General features: G+C 44.1%; 1 protein-coding gene across 3 annotated transcripts; it reads left to right on the top strand.

Moving 5' to 3' along the window:
• Nucleotides 1–119: 119 nt before the first annotated feature.
• Nucleotides 120–25,236, top strand: ZNFX1 (zinc finger NFX1-type containing 1). Of its 3 annotated transcripts, none has more exons than XM_046678311.1 (14): nt 120–224; nt 2,188–2,302; nt 4,680–6,488; nt 10,717–10,848; nt 12,407–12,555; nt 13,177–13,326; nt 14,621–14,735; nt 15,829–16,076; nt 17,596–17,735; nt 18,741–18,895; nt 19,295–19,440; nt 20,534–20,644; nt 20,969–21,064; nt 21,736–25,236. In XM_046678311.1, exons 2-14 carry the CDS (start codon nt 2,242–2,244, stop codon nt 24,175–24,177), a joined length of 5,754 nt encoding a protein of 1,917 aa, XP_046534267.1. In that variant the 5' UTR covers nt 120–224; nt 2,188–2,241; the 3' UTR covers nt 24,178–25,236. The 3 variants fall into 3 exon arrangements, with proteins under 3 accessions (XP_046534267.1, XP_046534269.1, XP_046534268.1); XM_046678313.1 differs by having other exon boundaries at nt 126–224; nt 2,146–2,302; XM_046678312.1 differs by lacking the exon at nt 120–224 and adding an exon at nt 1,474–1,612.
• Nucleotides 25,237–26,222: the final 986 nt, after the last annotated feature.

The following is a 26,222-nucleotide window of genomic DNA, read 5'->3' as shown; positions in this document are numbered from 1 at the left end:
CGCCGAGCCCAGGGGTCCGGCCCCTCGCTCGCCGCCCGGGGCGCGCTCCTCCTCCTCCGCCTCCGCCTCCTCCGGGCCGCCCGCCCAGCCCCTCGCTCCGCCCCGTTTCTGCGGGGAAGGGAAACCGAAAGTGCGCGGCGCCGGGCGGGGCCGGGACCTGCCTGGGCCCGAGCCCGAGCGCCAGTCCGCGGCGGCGGCGGTGGCGACAGGACGCGCTGGAGCCGGTGAGTGACCGCCGCCCCGCGCCCCGGCCCCGCACCTGCTCCCGCCGCCGGGCCCCCGGCACGCGCCGCCCCGCTACTGCCTCTGCCGCCGCTTCTGCCCCGGCGCCCGCCTCCGCCCCGCGTCCCCGTCACCCGCCTCAGCCTGGCGCCCCCGTCACCCGCCTCAGCCCGGCGCCCCCGTCACCCACCTCAGCCCCGCGTCCCCATCACCCGCCTCAGCGCCGCATCTCCCCTCAGAGCCCACATCACTTAGCGCCCCCATCACCCTTCTCAGAGTCCCTGTCCCCTCTCCTCAGCGCCCACCTCCCACCCCAGCGCCCCTCAGCGCCCCCGTCCCCGCCTCTGCCCCAGCGCCCCCGTCGGAAGCCTCACTTTCTCCACAGCCTCCCCCCATCTCCCTCTGTCCTCCCCTCCCCTCATCTGTCCCCCATCTTCTAGAAGCACCCTCAGCGCCCGGGCTCCCCGTCCCCGTTTCCCGGGCCCCCCTCCCGTCAGCCCCCTTCCGCCCGAGGCCGCGTTCCCCTCAGCCCCCGCGCGCCCGGCCCCCCGCGACCCGGTCCTGTGCCCGTCAGGACCTGCCGGGCTGCTGGTGCCGGCCGCGCCTCCGGCCTCGCTCGCCGCTCTCAGGACCCTGGAGACTTCCCCGAGCCCGAGCTCCGGCCTCCCGCGGCCGCCTCTGCCCTCCCGCCTGCTATGCCCCGTTCTCCTCGGAGGTGGCCCCTCTGCCGGCGTGACCGTCACTCCTTTTCTTTCTCCTGCCCTTTAGGCCTGGATTCCCCGAGAAACCCACTGTGGTCTGCCTTTCTCATAGCATTTCCTGTTCCTCTCTGCTCTTCTCTGGCCTCTTCTTTCTTTTTTCTTCCCTCTCTTTTTATCTCGGAAAATATCTGCGTTTCTGTTTTAGTGTTTTTCAACAACAGGAAGAAGAGACTTCCCCCTCAGAGAATTTTTTTTATGTGAAAAAAAGTCTAAATATTAAACCTGCACCACGAGAGCCGAGTGCGATAAGATGAGGGAAGGGAGTCACCAAAAATATTCCCCGCAGGAAGGAAAGGGACTCCTTTTTCTGATGAGGGCACACAAGCTACTCCTCATATAACGCCAAGTCTCTTCACAGTTTCCAGCTGTGAATATTTTAAAACCCAGTGAGAAGGACGGTCTCAAAAGTCCCTTTGCTGAGGACTCGAAGTCACCTACTCTTTCCGTAGCCCACATGATGTGTGTGAGTGGACTGAGAAGTTCCCTTAAAGGGACTTCCTCTTCCTCTTACAAGACCACTGTCAAAAATCATCACGGTAGAAGAAAGAAGAGGAAAGAACTGCAGATTTCTAGCTGGTCCTGAGGAAACAGCATCCCATAGGTGCTAAGTCTCCTGGTCATTGAAACATGTAATTTCTTTCTCTTGATTCAGTGGAGCGAAGGGCTTAATCAGGTTGGCTGCATTCCAAAGAGCAGGATAAGGGATAACTGCTCGCTAATTATTTCCAAACTATAGAGTGCTGTAAGTTGTAGAATACTATATAATAAAAGTGCTGGATGGGGTGGTGAATACATGGTTTTTGGATTAACAAAAATGTACTTTCTATCCTGGCAACAATATTTGCCTGCTTTACTGGGGAGGAAAATGAAACCTAGCAACTGATTAAGTAACTTGGCTAAAGGCGTAAACCAAACAGTAGTTTTGAATAGGAATAGATGACACTCCCTCTTCCTCAAGAAAGTGCAAGGATAAAGGGAAGGGGGAATTTGATCCGTTGAAATCACCTAAGTTGTGAATTTAATGTTTTATATCATAATTGGGTGTTCACAGAGTTGAACACTTGTGACCATGTTTAAAATCTGTTTTTAGTGTTAGTTAACAAATCATTAACATATGAGGCAAAAGGATTGGCTTGATGCTGTTTGGGTTTTTTTCTGCTAGATGCTGTGTTTCAAGGGCACTGATAACTCTCCATCTGTGCAGATTTCCAGATAACTGAAAGTAATAGGAACGTGGAGGAATTCAGGTGACTCGGACATGGAGGACAGAAGACCTTGTCCAGAGGCCAGGCCCAGGAATCCCCATACCAACCACAGAGGTAAGTAAGGTTTTCTACCTAAGGGGAAAGAAATTGAGTTCCCTGTGGATTAGCAGGCCCACCTAAGATTGGCTGCATCTCTTAAGTATAGAATGGCTTATTCCTTAGCTACAGCATAAATGACTCTGAAAACAGACAGCCCTTCCCTTTCCCTAAGAGAGCTGATGAATGAATGAATGCAGTTCACTTTAGCAAAGGTAGTGATGAGGTATCAGAAATGAAAATAACTCTGTGGTTTAGAGCAGCACTATCCAATAGAAATATAATGCAAGCCAAAAACATAATTTTTAATTTTCTAGTAGCATCATTAAAAAAAGCAGAAGAAACAGGCGAAATCCATTTTAAAAATTTAATACTAATTTAATAAAATGTAATAGTTGTCCTGTTTAAGCCAATATATCAAATATCATTTTATTATAATAATTGAATATATTTTATTATAGTACTTTAATAATTTTAATATTTTTATTTACACCCCAGATACTCAAATATTATTTTAAGATGTTATCAATATAAAAAAATATTATAATGAGATATTTAACTTTTTTGGTATTAAGTGTTCAAAATTCGGTATGTTATTTTACACATCTTAATTCAGACTAGCCCTTTTAAGATGCTTAATAGCCACACATAGCTAGTGGCTACGTATTTGATACCTCATGTGTGGAGTCCTAGTCACCTAAGCAAAGTTAGTTCCAAAAGCATCACTCTACTGTCGTCATTGTTCTGTTTGCTGAGAACCTTCTAAAATAAAACAACCAAATAGATACTTGCTTTTCCCTAAGTTTGCAACATGTTGTCCGAGTTTTAGCTGTGGAACAAATGAAGAACTGTAGACTTTTATTTTATGAGCTATGTGAATGTTGAAAGAATGAGAAACTATACAATTTTCTGTTCTTCCAGAACATTGAATCTTCTAATCAAATCAAAATATTAAAAGTAGAATTTTCTTTTGATATCTTGGGAGTTTGAAAAGTAAATACACAAGTAACAATTATAAAAATTTAGAGTTCAGTAGCACAGTATTTATATTTTACCAAATATCCCTTCTGTTGTCATTAAAATTTTCTCTACAAAGTGCAAAACAAGGAAAAATGTACATAAATGGATTTAGCATGTGATATCATGAAATGGTGTCATTATCTTGCATATGATGTGCATTTGAAACTTTCACAATATTTTTTATCATCACTTCATTGTATACAGTCTTATATTGTTTGTTTTTAATATCTCCAAGTCGTTGTGGTAAGTTGGGTCAGCTCCAGAATCAGTTTTAGAGGAAAGGAAAGTGGAAAAAACTGGACTTGGGTATGTTGGCCAAGGTCACTTATGAAATGTGTGGGAGATCAAGGAAGACAAGTTTGGCTTCATCCACAGGATGATGTTAGCTTTTCTGTGTGTCCTGGATGTCTCCTCCCTCTCCCCATACCTTCTTGTCTGAGGGTTGGTAATAGATAAGTATCATGTGGATGAACTTGTGCTGCAGAAAGGAGGAAAACTTAAGTTTCATTTTTCAGTTTCCTGAATCAGAGTTTTAGTTTCATTTTTCAGTTTCCTGAAACAGAACTTAAGTTTTGTTTTTAAGTTTTCTTCAGTCTATTAATTAACTGAAAAACATCTCGGTAAAGGAAATTCCACCTTCCCTTTTGCCATCTGATGCTGGGTAAAGTTTAAGAAGCACTTCACTTTATAGTTTTATTCCACTTGAGGCCTCTGTTGCCTATGACATGTGTTTAATTGTTCAGTGGCAGAACCACTGGCCCGAGAAATCAATAGGGTATTCCCAGTAGAAAATTATTACTAGTGCTATTACTAGTAACTAAATTAATGAGAGCTTTTTATGTGTCAGGTACTATACTAAGCATCTTATAAACATTTAATCTTCACAACAACCCAGATACTGAGACTTAGAGAAATTATACAACTTGGCCGAGGTTATACAGTGAGGAAGTGCCCAAGCCAGGATTTGAACCAGGTCTATTTGGCTCTGAAACTCATGCTCTGACTGTTGTTTGGTACTGGCAAGAGACTAGAAACAATAGGCTGATCTTTTTGACCCCCTGAAACAATCCCAGCTTTTGAGGATTAAATGAGATACTGCAAGTATTTATTCTCTAGCATGTATTAGGCACTCAACAAATGTTTATTCCTTTTCCCTTTTGTACTCTCTGAAGAAACAATATTTTTATTAATACATACAGCAACCACAGCAATCTGTTTTACATTTATTACGCAGCTTGGTAGGAACCTTTTTTCCCTCCAAATAATACCTAAGCTCCTTAGTTGTTTTGGAAAATGAGAGCATGTTCATTGTTGTCCTGTTGGATTTCCTTGCACCTTGATTTTTGTGCTTAACCAATATTCCCGTTGTGTTTAGGGCCTCTGGATGGAGAGTTACCACCAAGAGCTAGAAATCAGGCCAATAACCTACCAGCCAATGCTCTCAGAGGAGGAGCCAACCAGCCCGGAAGGCATCCAAGGGCCAACAACCATCCTGTTCCTTACCAGCAAAGAGAAGAGAGGTTTAGGGCCATAGGCAGGAACCTACATCAGGGAAGAAGAAACCGTGAGGGGCACACCAATGATGAACCTAGAGGCCAAAGACATGGTCAGGAGAATGACACCAGGCAGAGAAATGGCACCCAGGAGGGAAGGAACCGCAGACCACCATGGTCTGATGAAAACTTCCAGCAGTGGCGGACCCCCCACCAGAAACCTGCAGAACAGCCACAGCAGGTGAAAAAACTGGGCTATAAGTTCCTAGAAAGTCTTCTGCAGAAAGACCCCTCTGAGGTAGTTATCACCCTTGCCACAAGTTCAGGGCTGAAGGAGCTCCTGTCTCAATCTGTTATGAAATCCAACTTCCTTGAGCTCATCTGCCGGGTTCTTCGCAAGGCTTGCAGTTCCAAAATGGACCGCCAGAGCGTCCTCCATGTCTTAGGCATATTGAAGAACTCCAAATTCCTCAAGGTCTGCCTGCCGTCTTATGTGGTAGGAATGACCACTGAACCCACCCCTGACATCCGAAATCAGTATCCAGAACATATTAGCAACATCATCTCCCTCCTCCAGGACCTCGTAAGCGTCTTCCCTGCCAGCTCTGTGCAGGAAACTTCCATGCTCATTTCCCTCCTGCCAGCTTCTCTTAATGCTTTGAGGGCCTCTGGTGTTAACATAGAAGAGGAGACAGAGAAGAACCTGGAAAAGGTGCAGACCATCATTGAACATCTGCAGGAAAAGAGGCGAGAGGGCACTTTAAGAGTGGACACCTATACACTAGTGCAGCCTAAGTCAGAAGACCATGTTGAGAGCTACCGAACCATGCCCATTTACCCTACTTACAATGAAGTGCACTTGGATGAGAGGCCATTCCTCCGCCCCAACATCATTTCTGGAAAATATGACAGCACTGCTGTCTATCTGGATACACATTTCCGACTTCTGCGAGAAGATTTTGTCAGACCCCTACGAGAAGGCATTTTGGAACTTCTCCAAAGCTTTGAAGACCAAGGCCTGAGGAAAAGAAAGTTTGATGACATCCGAATCTACTTTGATACCAGGATTATTACTCCCATATGTTCATCATCAGGCATTGTCTACAAGGTGCAGTTTGACACAAAACCACTGAAGTTTGTTCGCTGGCAGAATTCCAAACGATTGCTCTATGGGTCCTTGGTGTGCATGTCCAAGGACAACTTTGAGACATTTCTTTTTGCCACTGTGTCTAACCGGGAGCAGGAAGATCTCTGCCGAGGAATTGTCCAGCTCTGCTTCAATGAGCAGAGCCAACATCTGCTAGCAGAGGTCCAGCCCTCTGACTCTTTCCTCATGGTGGAGACAACTGCATACTTTGAGGCCTATAGGCATGTTCTGGAAGGGCTCCAGGAGATCCAGGAGGAAGACATACCCTTCCAGAGGAACATCGTAGAGTGTGACTCTTATGTGAAAGAGCCAAGGTATTTGCTAATGGGGGGCAGATATGATTTTACTCCCTTAATAAAGAATCCCTCAGCCACTGGAGAATCTCTGAGGAACACTGAGGACTTGAAACATCTGAGAGTTAATGTCTTAGACCCGAGCCAGTGGCCCCCAAAAGAAGCCCTGAAGCTGGATGACTCCCAGATGGAAGCCTTGCAGTTTGCTCTCACAAGGGAACTGGCTATTATTCAAGGACCTCCTGGAACAGGTAAGAGAGAATTTTTCAGAGCACATGACATCTGCCTGGTGAGATAGGCAAGGGAGGCTTGACTCTAGGTTTCTAGAATGTCTCAATTGGAAACATTCACCTGAAATGAGCATTAAACTTATTTATAAAGTAGCTGTTCATAGTGATTTTCCAGAGGGGACCCATGGTTTGCACAGTAATAGACCAAAATCACAAGGTTAGAAGAGACTGCTAAGGGGTCCAACTTAGGAAGATGCATTACCATCTGCTTCATCAAAGCCTGTATTAATTTGTTTGATTTTATATTACTTTAAATTAAATAATATCAGGTGTGTAATAATAGCCCTATGCTCCAAGTACTGTTTTACATACTTTACGTATGTTAACTCATTGCATCCTCACACTAACTGTGAGGTAGAAACCATTCCATTTTACAGATGAAAAAACTAAGGCAGAGAGAGGTTGGATAATATGTTGAAGCTCACACAGATGGTAAGTGACAGACCTTGGACTTGAACTCAGGCAGTCTGGCTCTAGAGTCCTGGTTCTGTCTACCACACTGTACTTGCTTCTCATGGAAATATACCTCCCTACACCCTCCTCCCCATGTGCCATTCTCTCATCTTACTCTGGGGTGATAACTACTGTTAGCAGTTTGATGTCTATCTTTCCAGATGTTCTCCAAGGTTAGCAATATGTGTATGTATGTATACATACCTATATGTATATGTTTACATACACACACACATACTTTTTCTATTTTTTTAATAACAAAAATGTGATCACGGGGCCAGCTGCATGGCATAGTGGTTAAGTTCAGCGTGCTTCACTTCAGTGGCCCAGATTTGCAGATTTGGATCCCAGGCACAGACCTACACCACTTGTCAGCCATGCTGTGGCGGTGACCCACATACAAAATAGAGGAAGACTGGCACAGATGTTAGCTCAGGACAAATCTTCCTCAGCAAAAAGGAAAAAAAAAATATCATGTTCTATATAGTGATCTACAATTTTTATATATATATTTAGCACATGTTATGGGCATTTTTACATTTGCTACACTACAGTCACATTTAGATATGTACCTCACTCTTTTTACACTGCCTGCATTCACTCTAGGATATGAATGTACCATAATTATTTTGTTTTGGTACTACACATAGTACCATAATAAGTATCCATAAATCTGTATCTGTGTGTGAGTTTATCTACTTATTATTTCTGTAGTTTTTTTGCTGAAGTGGGAATTCACATTAATAGTTAAAGTAGATACTGCTGAATTATCCTCGCAGAAGGATATACCAAAGAAAAGCAGGAAGAGGTTTTTGAAAACCACTGATAAAGTAATGACAACTCATGATAAAAAATTAATGTAACAGAATGGAAAGTTCTTTCTGAGAAGAAACACCTATAATAATGGAAAAATATGCATAATGAAAGGGCTGCTTTCAGGGCTTAAAAAAAGGGCTGTGTCAGTTTGTACTCCCACTGGGAATGAAGTAGTGTTCCCATTTCCTTACATTCTTTCTAGCATTGTTGTATGTTGTCAATCTTTTTTGCTGATTAGCAGTTTTTGCTGATCTGAGAGATTAAAATTTTTGGCTCATTACTAATTTTAATTTTATGTTTCAATAAAAAATGGTTCAAAAGTTTTAAAAAGTCCTTGTCTCCCTCCTCCCACCATCCTACTCACTTCCCTTCCCTAAAGCAAATAACGTTATTACCTTCTTGTTTATCCTTCCAGAGATACTCTATGAATATTCAAGCAAATGCATACTTATATTTATTTCCCCTGACTTTTTTTTGACCCACTGTGCTAGAAACACTCTTCTGCATGTTGCTTTCCCCACTTATAAAATATCTCGGTGTGGGCCAGCCCCAGGGGCCTAGTGGTTAAGTTTAGTGCGCTCCATTTCAGAGGCCTGGGTTCAGTTCCCAGGCATGGACCTACACCACTCTTCTGTTGGTGCCCATGCTGTGGTGGAGGCTCACATACAGAAAGAGGAAGATTGGCAGTGGATATTAGGTCAGGGCAAATATTTCCTCAGCAAAAAAATAAAAATAAAATATCTTGATGATCCTTTCAGATTGGTACATAAGTAGCGTCTCACTCTTGTTTATGACTGCATGATAGTCCATTGTATGGCTAGCTCATAATCTCTTTAACCAGTTCCCTGTGGAAAGATTTGCTAATATAAATAATATTTCAGTGAATAGCCCTTTTTTGAGGCATTTAACACACAAACAGAATTTATCCAAAAGAGAAATTCCTAACTGGATCGAACAATATGTGAATTTGTAATTTTAATAGATATTACCAAATTGCCCTGTTGAATTGTATATCACAGTGGTTAACTTGTACTTATTTAATTAAGAATGAGATTAAACATCCTTTCTTGTTTTTATTAACTGTTTATATTACTGCTTCTGTGGATTGCCTTTTTGTATTTGCCTGTATTTCTTTCAAGTGGCTTCTTTTTTTTTATTGATTTGTAGGAGCTATTTATATATTAAAAATATTCATGTTGCAAATAATTTCCCCTAATGTTATCACTTGAGTTAGGATTCTTTAGTTCTAAGTATAGTAATCATTTCAGGCTAGCTTAAGCCATACACACACAAACGCACGCACGCGCACACACACACAGAGCTACTAGGAAAGAACCTATGAGTACAAGGGGGAAGTAGTGAAAGGGGTCACTTTTGAGGTGGAAATCCCAAAAAGTATCCATTCTGAGGGGAAGGAAGCAGTGGGAAGGGATAGAGTAAATATTGAATTATAAAGATTTTCTTTTCTCCTGAGGTATCCTTATCCATCTAGTCCTGCAAACTAGAAACCTAGGAGTTATCCTTTTCTGCTCCCTACCCTAGCCAAACTATTATCAAGTTCCAATCAATTTTACTTCTGAAACTTCAGTCTGCCTGCTTATCTCATCTCTACTGCTGGAGCCAGGCTTCAGTCTTCACTCATCTAGAAGGTGGCAGGAACCTCTGAACCAGTGCATCCCTATTCTGTCTTGTCCACTCTTACCCAATTGTCACTTCCCGAGGGAATCCTCTTCTAACCTCATTGACTAGGCTGGAATCCCAATTACATGTTTTCTTGGTACCATGTATTTCTCCTTTCCCACATTTATGATTTTACATTTGTTTATGTGATAAATTATCTTTCTCTTCTATAAGTCTATAAAGTCCAGGAAGATAAGAATGATGGCTGTTTTGCTCAGTACTGTATTTTGTGCACCTAACCCAGTGCCTGAAGCCTATTAGGCACCCAGTACGTATCACTTGAAGACAAAAAAAACAAGGAAGAAATTGTTATTTTTCATTATATACTGAAATCTTTGGTTTTCTTTTATCACTCCCTCACTCAACTTTGAGTTTTTTTGATGACAGTGGCTACCTTCTCAGCCTGACACAGTGTAAGAATTTAGCTATTTGCAGACTTAATTATTGGCCATTTACTAATGAGCCCATAACTCTAACTCCAGTGTTGATTTCTGTGAGTTTTTCCCTGCTATCACAAAGGCAAGTCTACTTTGGTATATTAAAAGCATTTCTAAATAATTTGCCACGTGAGATTGGAATCAATGTATATGTCCATCAATAGGAAACTTGGAGAAAAAATACCTTACAGCTGTGAAAACAAAAAGGGAGGGGATTCTTTTTCTGTATTGATAGAGAACCACCTTCAAGATCCATTAAGTGAAAAAAGCAAGATGTAAAACACTGAAAATAGTCTGCTATTTGTATTTAAAAAAAGAAAGGGAGAAAGCTAGAAAAAGAGTATATATTTGTATTTGTTTGTATATGGATAGAATGACTCTCTGTAAAGTTACACAAAATACTGTTAACATTGATTGCTTCCAAGAGAGAAACTGGGTGACTGGGGGACGGAAGAGTGAGGGGGCTTTTCATAATACAGTTATGCGTCACTTAACAACAGGGATACATTCTGGGAAATGCAAACAGAGTATACTTACACAAACCTACATGTTCTGGCCTACTACACACAGGTACTGTATGGTACTAATCTTATGGGACGACTGTCATATATGCAGTCTATCGTTGACCAAAACATCATTATTCAGCACATGACTGTCTACCCATTTGTGCTTCTTGGATTTTAAACCATCTCAATGTGTTACCTTAAAATTTTTTTTAATAATAATAATTTGCTATAAGTAAGTAATTACTACTTTTAGAAAGTCTCCAAGTTTTTTAACTCTCCTTTTTCCTTGTTTTCTAGGCAAAACCTATGTGGGTCTAAAAATTGTTCAGGCCCTTCTAACCAACGAGCCTGTTTGGCAAATTAGCATCCAGAGGTTCCCCATCTTGGTTGTATGTTATACTAATCATGCTTTGGATCAGTTTCTGGAAGGTAATGTCTGTAGGCAAAATTGTTCTCTATCAAGACATTTAGTTGAACCATCAGCAACTTCAGTAGCTTTCTATTGCTCTTTGAGTCAAGTTCACAGTCCTTACTATGACCTGCAAGGCTGTGTGTGGTCTGCTCCAGCCTAACTCTGAACCTTTTTCCCTAACTCCAGCAACACTGATTGTCTTCACTTCCTTGAATTCCTTCAGCTTCTCCCTTGGCCCATGCTCTTCCCTTTGCCTGCAATGCACTTTTGCTCTCTCCTTCTCTCTCCATCTTGACCCCATTCTGCCTGGCTGGGCTCTGACTCTTTCTTCAAGTCTCACTTTAAATCTCTCTTCAGGTGGACTTTCCCTATTGCCCACAGATGAGGTTAAGTCTCTTTATATTTTTTCTTCAGAGACTTAGCGCATATGTAACAATTTATTTGCATGTGTCTCTAACCTAGGCTATAAACACTGTGAGGGTTGGTTCTGTTTCTTGCTTTGTTCACAGATCCTGGCACGTACTAGGCACTTAAAAAATATTAATTGTGGGGCTGGGCCTGTGGCCGAGTGGTTAAGTTTGCACGCTCCACTTCAGTGGCCCAGGGTTTTGCAGGTTTGGATCTTGGGCGCGGACATGGCACTGCTCATCAAGCCATGCTGAGGCGGCGTCCCATATGCCACAACTAGAAGGACCCACAACTAAAAATATACAACTATGTACTGGGGGCACTTTGGGGAGAAAAAGGAAAAATAAAATCTTTAAAAAAAAAAACTAGTTGTATTAATAAGTATACATATATCTTTTTTGCTTAGAATATTATTTCCCATCCTTCTAAATCCTCCTTTCACCTAGATTAAATCTTCCTTATTCTTGGAGTCTCAGTTTAAATATTAGATCCTCAAGAATTAGATCCCTACCCCACCCAAATTAGATAAGATCCCCTGTCATATACTTATAGCATCGTGTACTTACAGTACTTACTGCACTTAGCACTATTATGATAAGTTGTTTAATGCATGTCTTGTCTGCCGGACTGTGAGACATGAGAACGAGTTAGGAACTGAGTCTGTGTTTTGACGGCTGTATCTTCAGAACCTAGCACATACCTGGCACATAATAAGCAATCAGTAAATATCTGCAGAGTGAATAATAGAAAACATTTGCTAAGTGCTTACTTCATGCCAGGCCCTACCTAGGAGCTATGAAGATACTCTCTCATTTATCCAGACAGTAGCCCTATAAGGAAAGTATTATTGTCTTCAAATCACAGATGAAGAAACTGAGGCTCAAGTTATGTATCTTGCCTCAGGTTACATACCAATAAGTGATGGAGCCAGGATTTGGGTCCTCAATTGTCTGATTCTAAAGCCTGTGCTCTTAAGTACCACTTACTGCTCCACAGGTCATGTCATCTGTGGAGCCTTCTTGCTCATTAATGGGGTAGATTTCCTGTAAGCATCAGTTTGTTCCCTAAGGGACCAGCTGAGACAACATCCCAGACACATGCAGCTCACACATGAGAGAAGCCAGCATAGCTCCTCTCAACTCTGCTGTGCTCCACTTTGTTCCACAGGCATCTACAAGTGTCAAAAGACTAGCATCGTACGAGTAGGTGGAAGGAGCAACAGTGAAATCCTGAAGCAGTTTACCCTGAGGGAGCTGAGGAACAAGCGGGAATTCCGCCGCAACCTCCCCATGCACCTCCGAAGGGCCTACATGAGTGTAAGTCCCCGCTTTGAATATCTGAGGTAGCTCAAGGGGGAACTAAACAAGATAGCAGTGGCTTTCTGGGTAGGCAGTCCAGGGGAGATAGGGAGGTCTGAAAAGCTGTGAAGGACCCAGGCTCCTGCTAATCCCATGGTATGACCTTTACTCTCATAATCCAAGATGGAGAAAGGACAAAAAAAGGCACACTGCCCCTCCTAACTTCTGCCAGGAGCTTGGGCTACTTCTCCCAAACCACCCACAAACTTCTACATATAGCCCACTGACCAGGGAAGTGTCATCTTCTAGCTGGGCAGTAGTGTGCCCAACCAAAACTCGAGTTCTGATTACTAAGGAAAAAAAGAAGTTTCCGCCACAGTATCCTTGGCCTCTTTTTCTGTTGTATTATTTGTTTCTTTTTCTTACTGGTTGGTAGGAGCCTTTCAGACGTTTTAGATACTAATCCTTTGGTCTTAAGACTACAATAAGGTGCTTTGGGAAATTGGTTTGCTGACTGGTCTATTTATTTATTCTCCCTTCTTACTATTCCTGTCTTAGCTTTGTTTTCTCTCAAGGCAGGGACTGAGTTTGGGGGATGATAATACTTCCTCATCATTTCTTTCCCTCTCCTCCTGGCAGATTGTGACACAAATGAAGGAGTCAGAGCAAGAGCTGCATGAAGGGGCTCAGACCCTGGAGTGTACCACGCGCGGCGTACTACGGGAACAGCACCTGGAGAAGTACATCTCACCCCAGCACTGGAAAAGCCTGATGAATGGACCGATACAGGTAGGGGTCATCCTGGGGGGCATAAGCATATCTCTTGTACCTGGAGGGAGCCTCCAGCAGAAGCAGTGTTCCAAAGCATTAGCTGTTTGGCAATCTGATGCTGCCATAATGTAAAAAGTTTCTTTTTATGAGGAGAGGCAGTTGAGTATACTAGTCAGGAACAAGACTCTGGAGCCAGCCTGCTGGATTTGAATCCTAGTTTTTCTCCCCAGGAAAGTTACCTAATTTTTCTGTACCTGTTCCCTCTTTTGTTTATTTATTTATTTTTAAGATTTTATTTTTCCTTTTTCTCCCCAAAGCCCCCCAGTACATAGTTGTATATTTTAGTTGTGTGTCCTTCTAGTTGTGGCATGTGGGACGCCGCCTCAGCATGGCTTGATGAGCGGTGCCATGTCCACACCCAGGATCCAAACCAGCAAAACCCTGGGCGGAGCGTGAGAACTTAATCACTCGGCCATGGGATCAGCCCTTGTTTCCTCTTTTATAAAGTAGGGATAATAATAACATTAAGTTGAACCATATGAAATAGCCAATATTTGTAAATTTGACTTGCAAAAATGGCAGTTTCTTACAGATCAACTTAATTCTTATAGAATTGTTATTTGGATAAACAAGTTAATATTTGTAAACTTCTTAACTTAATAAGTGTGCTATAAGTGCTTGTTAAACGAAACAAAATCATAACATGGCAACCTAGCACATACAGAGAGCCTGAGAGTCAACAGACCTAAGTCACAGAGCTTGTTGCATGTGTGACTTAAGCCAATGTGATCTTCAGGTCCCTCAGCAGTCAAATAGGGATAATAATAATGTCTGCCTTCAAAGGATATTATAAGAAGTAATTGATACAATCTCAGTAAAGTGGCTGGCCAGGAATCCAGTGACATGGTGGCTCTGTTGTCAATGGGTTAGTGATTTCCAGGATTACAAACCCAAAAGCCTAAAGGGGTCAGTCAGGTCCTGTAAATGACTGAAGCAAGCTATATGTGAGACATTGGGAAGTAAAGAGGACTGTGGCAAACTGGAAAAGGGGTGGCAGCAACCCCCTTCCAGCCATTTGTTACCATTCAGAAATGCAGGCTCATTGCTGCCATAGCTCCTGATTTTGTCAAGAGAGGCAGGAAATTTTTATTTTCAAAATTCTATGCAAGTCATATTAAATGATCCAGTTGCCCAGGGGTTGCCAATTTGCAGCCTCTAAATTTTAAGGGAATTACTTTTGATTCTTCAAGGAGACCTTTCCTTCACACTGGTATCACAGAATTCTCATAGCTGATAATTTTTCCTTTCTTAGGATAGCGAATGGGTTTGCTTCCAGGGTTGGAAGCATTCCATGATGCTGGAGTGGCTGGGTCTTGGTATCAGTTCTTTCACCCAAAGTGTTGCTCCAGCAGGACCTGAAAATACAGGTAAGAAGTGCCTATCTAGAATCACATAGAATCACATCTTAAGGTGGAATATGGTAAAGACCAGAAGAACAGGACTTAAAAGTAGTACCCAGGATATATAAAGAGCTACAGTCAATCAGGGAAAAACAAATAATAGCTTAATAGGAAAACAGATGAAAGACTTTTGCCAAGTACATCACAAAATAGGAAATCCTAATGGTCAATAAACATATGAAAAGAGCTCATTAGAAACAAGAGGAATTAAAACCATAATGATACACTATTACACACATACCAGATTGGCAAAAATTTAAAAGTTTGATATAACCCTGCATTGATAAGAATGTGGAGCAGTGGGAACTCTGATACACTGCTAGTGGGGATGTTAATTGGCACAACGACTTTATGATGATAGAAAAACAGAAAGAACTCAAATGTCCATCAACATTTGTACAACAGATAGGTCAATTACAGTCTATTCACATAATGAAATACTGTACAACAGTGAAAAGGAATGAATTGTAGCATATATGGCAACATATATGAATCTCAAAAACATGCTGAATGAAAAAGGGAAGTTATAGAAAGATATATATGTATGATTCCATTTATATAGAGCTCAAAAAAGTCAAAACTAGGCAATATATTGTTTAGAAATGTATATGCATTATATATGTGGTTATTTTTTTTTAAAGGGAGGAATGAATGATAAAAAATTCAGGTTAGAAGGACTCACGAGAGTCTTTAAAGAAATTGGTAATTTTCTGCTTCTTAAATTGGGTGGAAGGTGTCTGGATATTCATTTTATATATTTTTGCCATCTTTCAAATTGCTCGTTTATATAGTATACTCTCCTTTGTATGTGTGTTTGACATAAGTAGACTCTTTCTTAAAAAGACATACATGCATATGATTTTTTAAATATAACAAAAAAGTATATAAGGAAACCTGTGTCTCCATCCCCTAACTTTCATTCTTCCCAGTTTCCCCCCTAAGAGGTAACCACTTAAACTCCTTGAGAATGTCTTCATGCATCTAAGCTCTTGTAGGTACCCTCTTCCATCCTTTGGCTTCAAGAGTCTCCATCCCTGTCCTGCCTGCTTTCCTCTCTTAGCCCAGGCAGAAGGGGAGGAGGAGGAAGAAGGGGAAGAGGAGGGCTCGCTGATTGAGATCGCAGAGGAGGCTGACCTGATTCAAGCAGACCGAGTGATTGAGGAGGAAGAGGTGGTGAGGCCTCGGCGGAGGAAGAAGGAAGAGAATGGGGCAGTCCAGCAGTTGTCTAAAATACTTCTAGCCATGAGGATAGAAAACTATGGCCCTGGGACAGCAGCTGGGCAGGAGCAACCCCTGGAAGAGTGGGAGGTAAACACTTCTTCATGGCCCCTGAAAGCCCTAACAGAATGGGAAATGGGAGTTCAGTTATTACTGCTGGGTGGGTGGGGGTTAGACTCTTCCCGAAACAGGCCTGAGAGCATCTGTTCTGAGCAGGCCTGCAGGCTCTTATTTTCACCCGCTTCTGTTGCAGTATATTCACCTCATCCTCACAGTTAGCTTAATTTACCCATTTTAAAACCTAACCGTGGTATAAGATGGGTCCACTTCCTAAGAGTATAAAAATTATAGCCTTTTGGAGGGACCCTGGCAAGAAATGCTGACTTAGGAAGACAGGAAGCAGGTAGCCAAGTGTTTCTCCTCAACTTTTAGAAAAATGCAGCGCATATGAGTCTGATCAAACATGGTCCCAGTGCTTGGTGCTTCCATGAGTGTTTTCTTCTTGACTACAAACAAGTATGTGAACATGCATTAAAATTTTAGAGGATTCAGGTAAAACAGAATGAAGCAATCCATACAGGCTGGATGGAATTCTCGTCCTTCATTCACCCTGGAATTTGATATTTCTCTTAAAGCCAGAATATCGTGAATGCCCAGACTTTTCCTCTGCTCCTTCCTTTTGGTAGAACCTAATAGTCCTCAGAATTTACCATGCATTACTATGACAATAGAGGACTGGCTATTCAATGTTTTCTGAACCCCACTGATGAATTAAGGGACTTTTAAGGGCAACTTTGACTTGATGTGATTTCCACTGGTCTGCTGGCTTTGAACCCAGTGTCCTAGTTCAGTTCAGCATCGCTGTATATTATGGATGGCATCATGATCCCAATACTTGGAAGCATGGATTGGGCATCTCTGTACCACGTGTCCTTAGGAAGAGCTAGTTTGTTTGGTTTTGAAGTGGGGGGAGGTCCATAATACTGTGACATCCGTCTTATATGCCAATTCTTCTAAAGACTCATGGCCTCAGACTCAGTGACAGAGCCAGGGGAGAGTACTTTCTCCTAAATGGTGCCTTTCACCCACTTGTTAAAGTACTGTCTCAATATGATGGCATTAAGACCATCTTAGCAGAGCCTGTACAGCATTTCACAGGAGAGATTCACCTCCTCTTCTTTCATGATATGTATGTTTTAGGAATGAGAAACAGATTGGTCAAAAAGATGTTCAGGTACAGCTAGCGCCAGCACTATTCTAAGTACTTTTAATGTATTTACTCCTTTAGTCAATCCAGTAACCTTACAAGAGGTACTATTATTATTCCTATTTTATAAAAGGGGATGCTGAGGCACATAGAAGTTCAGTAACTTACTCTAGGTCCCACAACTAATAAGAGGTAGATGGGGCTTTGAAGCCAGGCATACTGGCTCCAGAGCCCTCATTTAGCTACTCTGCAATGAAATATCTGTTGGGAGAGTGTGAGACACTCAAAGAAGTTCATCAGAGGTGGCAGCCCCTTTTTTTATGTGCTCTCGCCCCCACTTTGGGCTTAGAACCGGGCCACCTCTGCTCAGATGGTGACCCTGGCTGGTATTGATGTCTACAGACCCAGCGCAGCCAGAAAAAGAAAATGAAGAAGAAAGTGAAGGTTGAGCTTCGCAAACTGAATACCATGACTGAGGCTGAGGCCAATGAAATTCAGGATGTTTGGCAGCTGGACCTGAATTCTCGCTGGCAGCTTTATAGGTACTGTGTCCACCCCCCACCTACCCGCAGCCAGCCCTTATAATTTCCCCAGTGGGTTCCTTTTCTGTTCCTAGAACATAACCCCTTTCCACACCTTCAACAATGTCAACTAATTGCTTGAGCAGCCCCACTGAGCTGAGTGCTAGGGATGCAGCCATGGGATAGAATAGACACTTGACTTTACCCTCATGGAGTTTAGAGTATATCTAGGGAGACAAATTAGCAGTTAATTCCACAATTAAAAAGTTAGAAATGGGATAAGCACTAAGCAAGAAAAGAGCAAGGGGTGCTAAGAATATTAATGTGGGATCTGAGGTGATCTGAGGTATCCAGGAAAGTGACATTGGAGGCAAGATCTGAAAGATGAGTGAGTAGGCATTAATAAGGCCAGCAGGTAAGGAGAAGCAGCTGAGATTGAGGGGACCATGTAGGTAAAGGCCTTGAGATGGGAAGGAGCATATCTGTTTGAGAAACTGGAAGAAGGCAGCCAGCATGGCTGTGGCTTGGAGAGAGAAATAGAAAGTGAGGTCAGAGAAGTGGGTGTGGGCCGGACTGTGCAGGGCCTCAGAGGGCTAAGGTGAGGAGCATGGATTTTATCTGAAAAGTATCAGAAAGCCTTTGGAACGTTTTACAGCAGAGTACTGACATGATCTATTTTTCTTGTAAAAATAAGACTCTGGAGAATTTGGGGGCGGGGGGGGCGGATTCAGGCAGGTGTAGGGAAGGGAGAATTTGTGAGAAATTCTTATTGAAGCTTTTGAAGTCCCTTACTCTCTTCCCAATATTTAACCTCTGTTTTTCATCCTATCCCCTTTCTTAGCTCCTGATTATTTACATCTATCTTTCTGCACATCTTTTTATTGGACTTTTTGGACTCTTGGGTCCCTGCACATCTGGGTCTCTCCTCCCTTTCTCTGTGGCTTATAAGCTCCTAAGGGTCTAGGTTCCGTTCATACACAGGGCATGCTGAAGGGGTTTCTCTCCCTGATTCTTCACATTCTCTAGGCTGTGGCTACAGATGTACCAGGCTGACACCCGCCGGAAGATCCTCAGCTATGAGCGTCAGTACCGCACGTCAGCAGAGAGATTGGCTGAACTGAGACTCCAAGAAGACCTGTACATCCTGAAAGATGCCCAGGTTGTAGGAATGACAACCACAGGTAAGAAAGCTTGGGGCAATTTACCTGCTCCAGCCATTCACTCCTAGTGCCAAGCTCTTATCAGATTATCTAGGACAGGTAAAGTGAAGCTTCTTTAGTAGGTTAGAAGAAAATACCATGAAAAGCTATTGAAAACAAGCTGTGTTTAGGGAACTGTTGGTGAAATCCACCCACTTGCTCCTGCTGCATTTTGAACCCCAACAATGAACAACATGGGTATGGCGCTCTGGAGACTACCCAGCAGCACTTGTTCTCTTATTCAGTGGTCACCACAGCCCTGGGTGAATATGAGGACTTAGTTATCACAGACCCAGGTTCAGGGGTCACCAACCCAGAAGCCCAGTGGCCTGGTGGGTCCAGTGCATCAGCTCAAAGGACCTTTTTCTGTCTTGACTTGAGGTGCTGCCAAATACCGCCAGATCCTGCAGAAGGTGGAGCCTCGGATCGTCATTGTGGAAGAGGCTGCTGAAGTCCTTGAGGCCCACACCATTGCCACATTGAGCAAAGCTTGCCAGCACCTCATTCTGATTGGGGACCACCAGCAGGTAGAGCAGGAGTCCCTGGAAGATGGGCTGGTTCTCTGAGGGGGTGGAATCAGACAGGAAGACCCTGGCTTCTCTGCTTCACCAGTCCTCAATCTTAGTGGCTTTCTGTGATTCCTCTTTCCCTCACCCCCCACATTAAACCTAAGAGCATGTATAGATTTGGGGTGTATCCTAGAGGTAGCATCATCCATTTTATCTGTTCCCTCTGCTACTTTTGTAATCCACCATAGCCTTTTAAGTGGACCGTTACAACAGCATGTTCTCTATCTCCCTGCTTCCATTTTTACCACCCTCTAATCCATTCTTCATAAAGGAGCCAAAGTGAATTTTGAAAAAAAAAGCAAAGTAAATCAGATTACACACTCCCCAATTTAAAACCCTCTAGTGGTTTCCCATTACACTTAATATAAAAATCAAGCTTCTTAAAGTGGCCTACAAAGGCCAGTTTTCTCAGGGTTCAGCCTGCTTCTCTGACTTCACCTCATACCACCATCTCATTTGCCCAATGTGTTCCCACCCCCTTTCTTTTGTTTTTTCCTTTCTTTAAGATTGGCACCTGAGCTAACAACTGTTGCCAATCTTCTTTTTTTTTTTTCATTCTTCTCCCCAAAGGCCCCCATACATAGTTGTATATTCTTGTTGTCAGTACCTCTGGTTGTGCTATGTGGGACGCCGCCTCATCATGGCCTGATGAGCAGTGCCATGTCTGCGCCCAGGATCCGAACCGGTGAAACTCTAGGCTGCCGAAGTGGAGTGCGTGAACTTAACCACTCAGCCATGGGGCCGGCCCCTCCCCCCAACCCTGTCCTTTCTGTTCCCTCTCATGGCTTGCTTTTCGAACGACTGGCAGTTTCTTCTATGCTGGTGTCAACTCAGATGTCACTGTTCAGAGAGGCCTATCTAAAGAACCCCACCCTTGGGCACTCTGTTATAACACCCTTACTTCTTGCCTTCATGGTCCTTGTCACTCTTTGTCCTTAGCCTGTCAACACCTGGCACATAGAAGGCACTTGAAAAACATTTGTTGGGTGGGTGGATGGATGTTTAAAATATGTTTTCAATAGAGAATCCTCAGCCATATTTCTCTCCTCAGCTGCGCCCCAGTGCCAACGTGTATGATCTGGCCAAGAATTTCAACCTTGAGGTGTCCCTCTTTGAACGGCTGGTGAAAGTAAACATTCCTTTTGTCCGTCTGAATTACCAGGTGAGAAGCTGGGCCTCTGTTCTTACCGAATGTCCAGGAAAAGGCTCCTGGGACCCTGCCAACTGCCAGCAAGAAGCTCATAACAATAAAACTGATTTAGTAATGAAATGACAGTGTCAGACTTACTTTGTTGTCTATTTTTAAATGCCACAAGATAGCCTGTCTTGAGTTTGTGTTGGATGAAGGAGCTGTTTACATTCTGCTCTTTTCTTCCTATTCTTTTCAAATGTAACCTCCCAGATTTTCCACCAGCAACCTAGTCTTTAGAAAACTGTCCATTTATTCTCTGCCCATGTTTCTAATGACATACATGTCTTGTTTCAGCACCGCATGCGCCCTGAAATTGCCCGACTTTTGACCCCCCACATTTACCAGGATCTTGAGAATCATCCCTCTGTTCTCAAATATGAGAAGATTAAGGTGAGTCTGCCCTATGTGATCTTTCTCTGATGCTGCCAGCAACCTAGGAGGCTATATTTTCCTCAGGGTGAAAAAGGGCTTTGAGAAGGGAATAGAACCAGCTTTTTAAAAAACTAGTTATTAAGAAGAGGAATAGTATAGAAGTTGAGAATACAGACCTGGGTTTTTTAATTGTGCCTCTGCCACTTAGTAGCTTTGTAACCTTTTAGCAAATTATATATCAATTCTGAGTTTCAGGGTCTTCTTACAGTGAGAATAATGGTTACTGCGTCATTACATTATTGTATTAAAGGAGATAATGTAAGTAAACCGGTAAGCACAGTGAAGTTCTTATAAATTAGCTGCTCTCTTATCATCTTCATCATCATAGCTGCTGCTTGTTCCCGGGACTGTAATGGTTGGATTGTGGATGGCTGTTATAAATATTAATGTCGAATAAGTATCTTGAAAACTAAAATAGACAAATTCTGTATCCATTTTACTATTTGCCATGGCCCCAAAACAAAGCACATGGTGACTAACTCCAGAATTAAAGATGTTTGGTACTGAGTATACAGAAAGCCTTCCAAGGTCTCTCCCTAGAACGGGGTCAGTGGCCAACACATGTGCAGCTAGGAAGAAAAAAACTGCCATGAGTGAACCTCCTAACACGTCACTTCTTTCCTTTCCAGGGGGTTTCTTCCAATCTTTTCTTTGTGGAACACAACTTTCCTGAACAGGAAATCCAGGAAGGCAAAAGCCACCAGAACCAGCATGAGGCTCGCTTTGTGGTGGAGCTATGCAAGTACTTCCTGTGCCAGGAGTACCTGCCCTCCCAGATCACCATCCTCACCACCTACACTGGGCAGCTCTTCTGCCTGCGCAAACTCATGCCTGCCAAAACATTTGCTGGTGTCAAGGTCCATGTGGTGGACAAATACCAAGGGGAAGAGAATGACATCATCCTCCTCTCACTAGTGCGGAGTAACCAGGAAGGCAAGGTGGGTTTTCTTCAGACATCCAACCGCATCTGTGTGGCCTTGTCCCGTGCCAAGAAGGGGATGTACTGCATTGGAAACTTGCAGATGCTTGCCAAGGTGCCCTTATGGAGCAAGATCATGCATACTCTTCGGGAGAACAATCAAATAGGCCACACACTCCGGCTGTGCTGCCAGAACCACCCTGATACCCACACTTTAGTATCCAAAGCTTCTGACTTCCAAAAAGTGCCCGAAGGAGGCTGCAGCCTACCGTGTGAATTCCGGCTGGGCTGTGGGCATGTCTGTACGCGTGCCTGCCACCCCTATGACTCTTCACACAAGGAGTTCCAGTGCGTGAAGCCATGCCAGAAGGTCATCTGCCAAGATGGGCACCGGTGCCCCCTTGTTTGCTTCCAGGAGTGTCAGCCTTGTCAGGTAAAGGTGCCCAAAATTATTCTTCGGTGCGGCCATAAACAAATGGTCCCTTGTTCCATGCCTGAGTCAGATTTCTGCTGCCAAGAGCCTTGCCCCAAGGTCCTGAAATGTGGGCACAGATGCAGCCACCCATGTGGTGAGGACTGTGTGCGGGTGTGTTCAGAAGTGGTCACTGCAAAACTCAAGTGTGGGCACAGCCAACAGGTGAAGTGTGGTAATGTGGAAGACCTCAAGTATGACTTTCCAGTCAAGTGCACCACGAAGTGTGGCACTATCTTGGACTGTAGGCATCCTTGCCCTGGCTCCTGCCACAGCTGCTTTGAAGGCCGCTTCCATGAGCGCTGTCAGCAGCCCTGCAAGCGCCTGCTTATCTGCTCACACGAGTGCCAGGAGCCATGCATCAGTGAGTGCCCACCCTGCCAGCGAACCTGTCAGAACCGCTGTGTCCACAGCCAGTGCAAGAAGAAGTGTGGGGAATTATGCAGCCCCTGTGTGGAACCCTGTGTCTGGCGCTGCCAGCACTACCAATGTACCAAACTCTGCTCTGAGCCCTGTGACCGACCCCCATGCTACGTGCCTTGTACTAAGCAGCTGGCTTGTGGCCACCCCTGCATTGGTTTGTGTGGGGAGCCATGCCCCAAGAAGTGCCGTGTCTGCGACCAGGAAGAAGTCACCCAGATCTTCTTTGGCTATGAGGATGAGCCTGATGCCCGCTTTGTGCAGTTAGAAGACTGCAGCCACATCTTTGAGGTACAAGCCCTGGACCACTACATGAATGAGCAGAAGGATGACGAAGTTGCCATCAGGTTGAAGGTTTGCCCTATCTGCCAGGTGCCCATCCGTAAAAACCTGAGGTATGGAACCAGCATCAAACAGCGACTGGAAGAAATTGAAATTGTCAAGGAAAAGATCCAGGGTTCAGCAAGAGAAATTGCAACCAGCCAGGATCGACTTAAGGCCCTGCTGGAGAGAAAGAGCCTCCTCCACCAGTTGCTTCCTGAAGACTTCCTGATGTTGGAGGAGAAGCTAGCCCAGAAAAATCTGACAGTGAGAGACCTGGGCCTTGTTGAGAATTACATCAGTTTCTATGACCACTTGGCTGGCTTGCAGGATTCCCTGAAAAAGGTGCATGTCTCAGAACAAGAGAAAGTGAGGACTCGAATAGACCAGGTCCATGAGTGGCTAGCCAAGAAGCGGTTGAGCTTCACCAGCCAGGAACTGGATGACCTCCAAAGTGAAATCCAGAGGCTCACATACCTGGTGAATCTCCTGACCCGCTGCAAGATGGCAGAGGGCAGGGTGAGAGGTAGCATAGCAGAACAGGTCTACAGTGTGCGGGAGCTCCTCGAGAGAAGATCTAAGTTCACCCAGGAGGATAAACAGCTTGTGCAGAAAAAGATGGAAGCTCTGAAAGCCGCCCTTCCCTGCTCTGGCCTGGGCATCTCAGAGGAAGAGCGAGTGCAGATCGTCAGCGCCATGGGTTATCCTCGTGGCCACTGGTTCAAGTGCCCCAATGGCCACATCTATGTGATTGGCGATTGTGGGGGAGCCATGCAGAGGGGCACATGTCCTGAGTGTAAGGAAGTGATTGGGGGCGTAAATCATACTCTGGAAAGGAGCAACCAGCTTGCTTCTGAAATGGATGGAGCCCAGCATGCTGCCTGGTCTGACGTAGCCAATAACCTGATGAACTTTGAGGAGATCCAGAGGATGTTGTAGGAAGATGGCATACCGCTGCCTTTTGCCCTGGCCACCATATGGCTGGGGTCGGCTCCCTTATGAAGGAACCGAAGTTTTTCATTATCGTCCTTGAGTCTTAGTACCTATTTAAGGGTCCACTTTTAGGGCTTACCCACATTTGTTTCTAGATTTACCCCTGCGCTAGACTAAGCACTTTACTTCCAGAACTGAGAGGAAAGTTAACAGATTTCTCCTCTTTTTCTCTCCTGCAAGTTAGTGGACAGATTCCCCAGAGCATGCTTTGGGCTTCCACTGAGGGCTACCTAGTGGTATGTCTGGGTCCTGACTTGGGGTCCTGACTCAGTCAGATGTTTTTGCTGCAGTGCTCCAGGGGCACAGAATATGAGCTCAGTGAAGCCGACTCATTCTAATTGCCAGGGCCTAACTTGCATTGTGATAAACAGAGGTCCAGAGGAGTCGTTTATGAACTGCTTATCCTTTCAAGGAGCACAAGCTCTCCTGCCCTTCTCCTTGGGCACCCTCACTCCAGGAGACGGAGGCATATGATAAAAGACTTCACTCACGAACCGTGAGCCAGTTGCATATTCACTGAGTGAGAGAAGTGTGACTAACCACAGCTGGGGCCTTATGCAAGGGGCCTAGGCTAACTAAGGAGTGATTCCCGTACCCATTCCTGTGACTTGCACCTTGGATGGTGGAGGTCTTTGCCTGCAGTAGGAGAGGTTCAGTAGCAATGCTGGTTCCCTGGGACACAGAATGGAACTAAACTCATTTGGTACCAGCAGCACCTATCCAAAGTGTGACCTTTTGTCCCAACACCTTCCTGCAGCTTTTGCCTGGGCAGGGTTAGCATGCCAGCAGCTTCTGCAGGCCCCAGACCCATGCCAGAAGCCAGCCCCCAGGCCTGCTGCCCGCATACATATTCCCTTAGTCAGGTGTTCCCTAGAACAGACACTTAGGCATCTCAGGTCTTTCTAATGTTGCCAAGAAAAATGTCTCTTTCTTATGTATGCATTTCCTTTTTTGTCTTTACTATGCACTTTAGCCTATAAAGCAAATTAATAAAAACAATGATTGAGAAAATCAGTGGTCCATGTTTGTCCTCAACTGTTAGAAGCAGCTTAGGCAGCTTGAGACGATGAGGATGGGAATGGAGGCACTGCCTACAAGGAGGCCATTTTGTTTCCATGGTGTGGGGTTTTTATTTAACTGGTGAATCTTTTTACTCATGGTGGAAAGAAAATTCTTTTCAACCTGTACGAAAGGGTATACTTGAAGTTTCCTTTCCCAGAGACAACCCTGGTAACAACTTCATGAGTCCTCCCAGAGATAATCTATGCATATGCAACGTATACCCCTTAAAAAAGAAAAAAGTACACAGTTCTGCACTAGGCTTTTTTAGCCTAATGACCTAGCTTGGAGGGCTTTCTGTAAGCACATGTAGTGAACCTGAACCACACTCTGTCATTCAGGTGGGACGTTATTTACCGAATTAGAACCCTCTGTCGGCAGCTGTTAGGTGCAGCCTAAATGAATAGCTTTGAACCCACTCTTTCATTTTAATGGTATGTGCTACTGGATAATTGTTACAATTTGTGAGCTGGCGCGGGGTGAGGGGGGGCCGTCTATGTACTCCTTGAGATTATATATGACATAAACTGCAAATACAATTTTCTCAACAGGTGCCCCCTAGCTTTCATCTAATTCTCAAAGGGACCTGTGATTTAGAAAAGGATGAGAACTACCATTCTACAGAGTAGAAGCTATTTCTTGCAACAAGAAGCTAATTTATCTGGGACCCCTACGGTCCCCTTTGAGCATCCATCTCTCCAGTAGCACTTCTACAGCACAGTTAAGAGTCAGGGTATGGGTTCAGGTAGACCCTGGTTTCAAAAACCTGAATTCCCAACTGCAACTTTGGAAAGTTACTCCACCTTTCCAAGCCTCTGTTTCTTTACCCGGAAAATGGGGATAACATCAGCTGCCTCATAGAGGTGTAGTGAATTGAATGAGACAGTGCTCAGTATACAGAATAGCTGGTACACAGTTAGTCCTCAATAAAT

This window comes from Equus quagga, chromosome 12, assembly GCF_021613505.1.
Source record: "Equus quagga isolate Etosha38 chromosome 12, UCLA_HA_Equagga_1.0, whole genome shotgun sequence".
Taxonomy (NCBI): Eukaryota; Metazoa; Chordata; class Mammalia; order Perissodactyla; family Equidae; genus Equus; species Equus quagga.
The sequence above is the reverse complement of the archived record's forward strand: the minus strand, read 5'-3'. Positions and strand labels throughout refer to the sequence as shown.

Bases quoted from the DNA above. Each gene is read 5' to 3' on its own strand.
- ZNFX1 (XM_046678311.1), top strand. From the start codon at position 2,242: ATGGAGGACAGAAGACCTTGTCCAGAGGCCAGGCCCAGGAATCCCCAT. The intron at 10,849-12,406 runs GTAATGTCTGTA...TTTGTTCCACAG, and splicing joins TTTGGATCAGTTTCTGGAAG to GCATCTACAAGTGTCAAAAG. The intron at 19,441-20,533 runs GTAGAGCAGGAG...TTCTCTCCTCAG, and splicing joins TGATTGGGGACCACCAGCAG to CTGCGCCCCAGTGCCAACGT.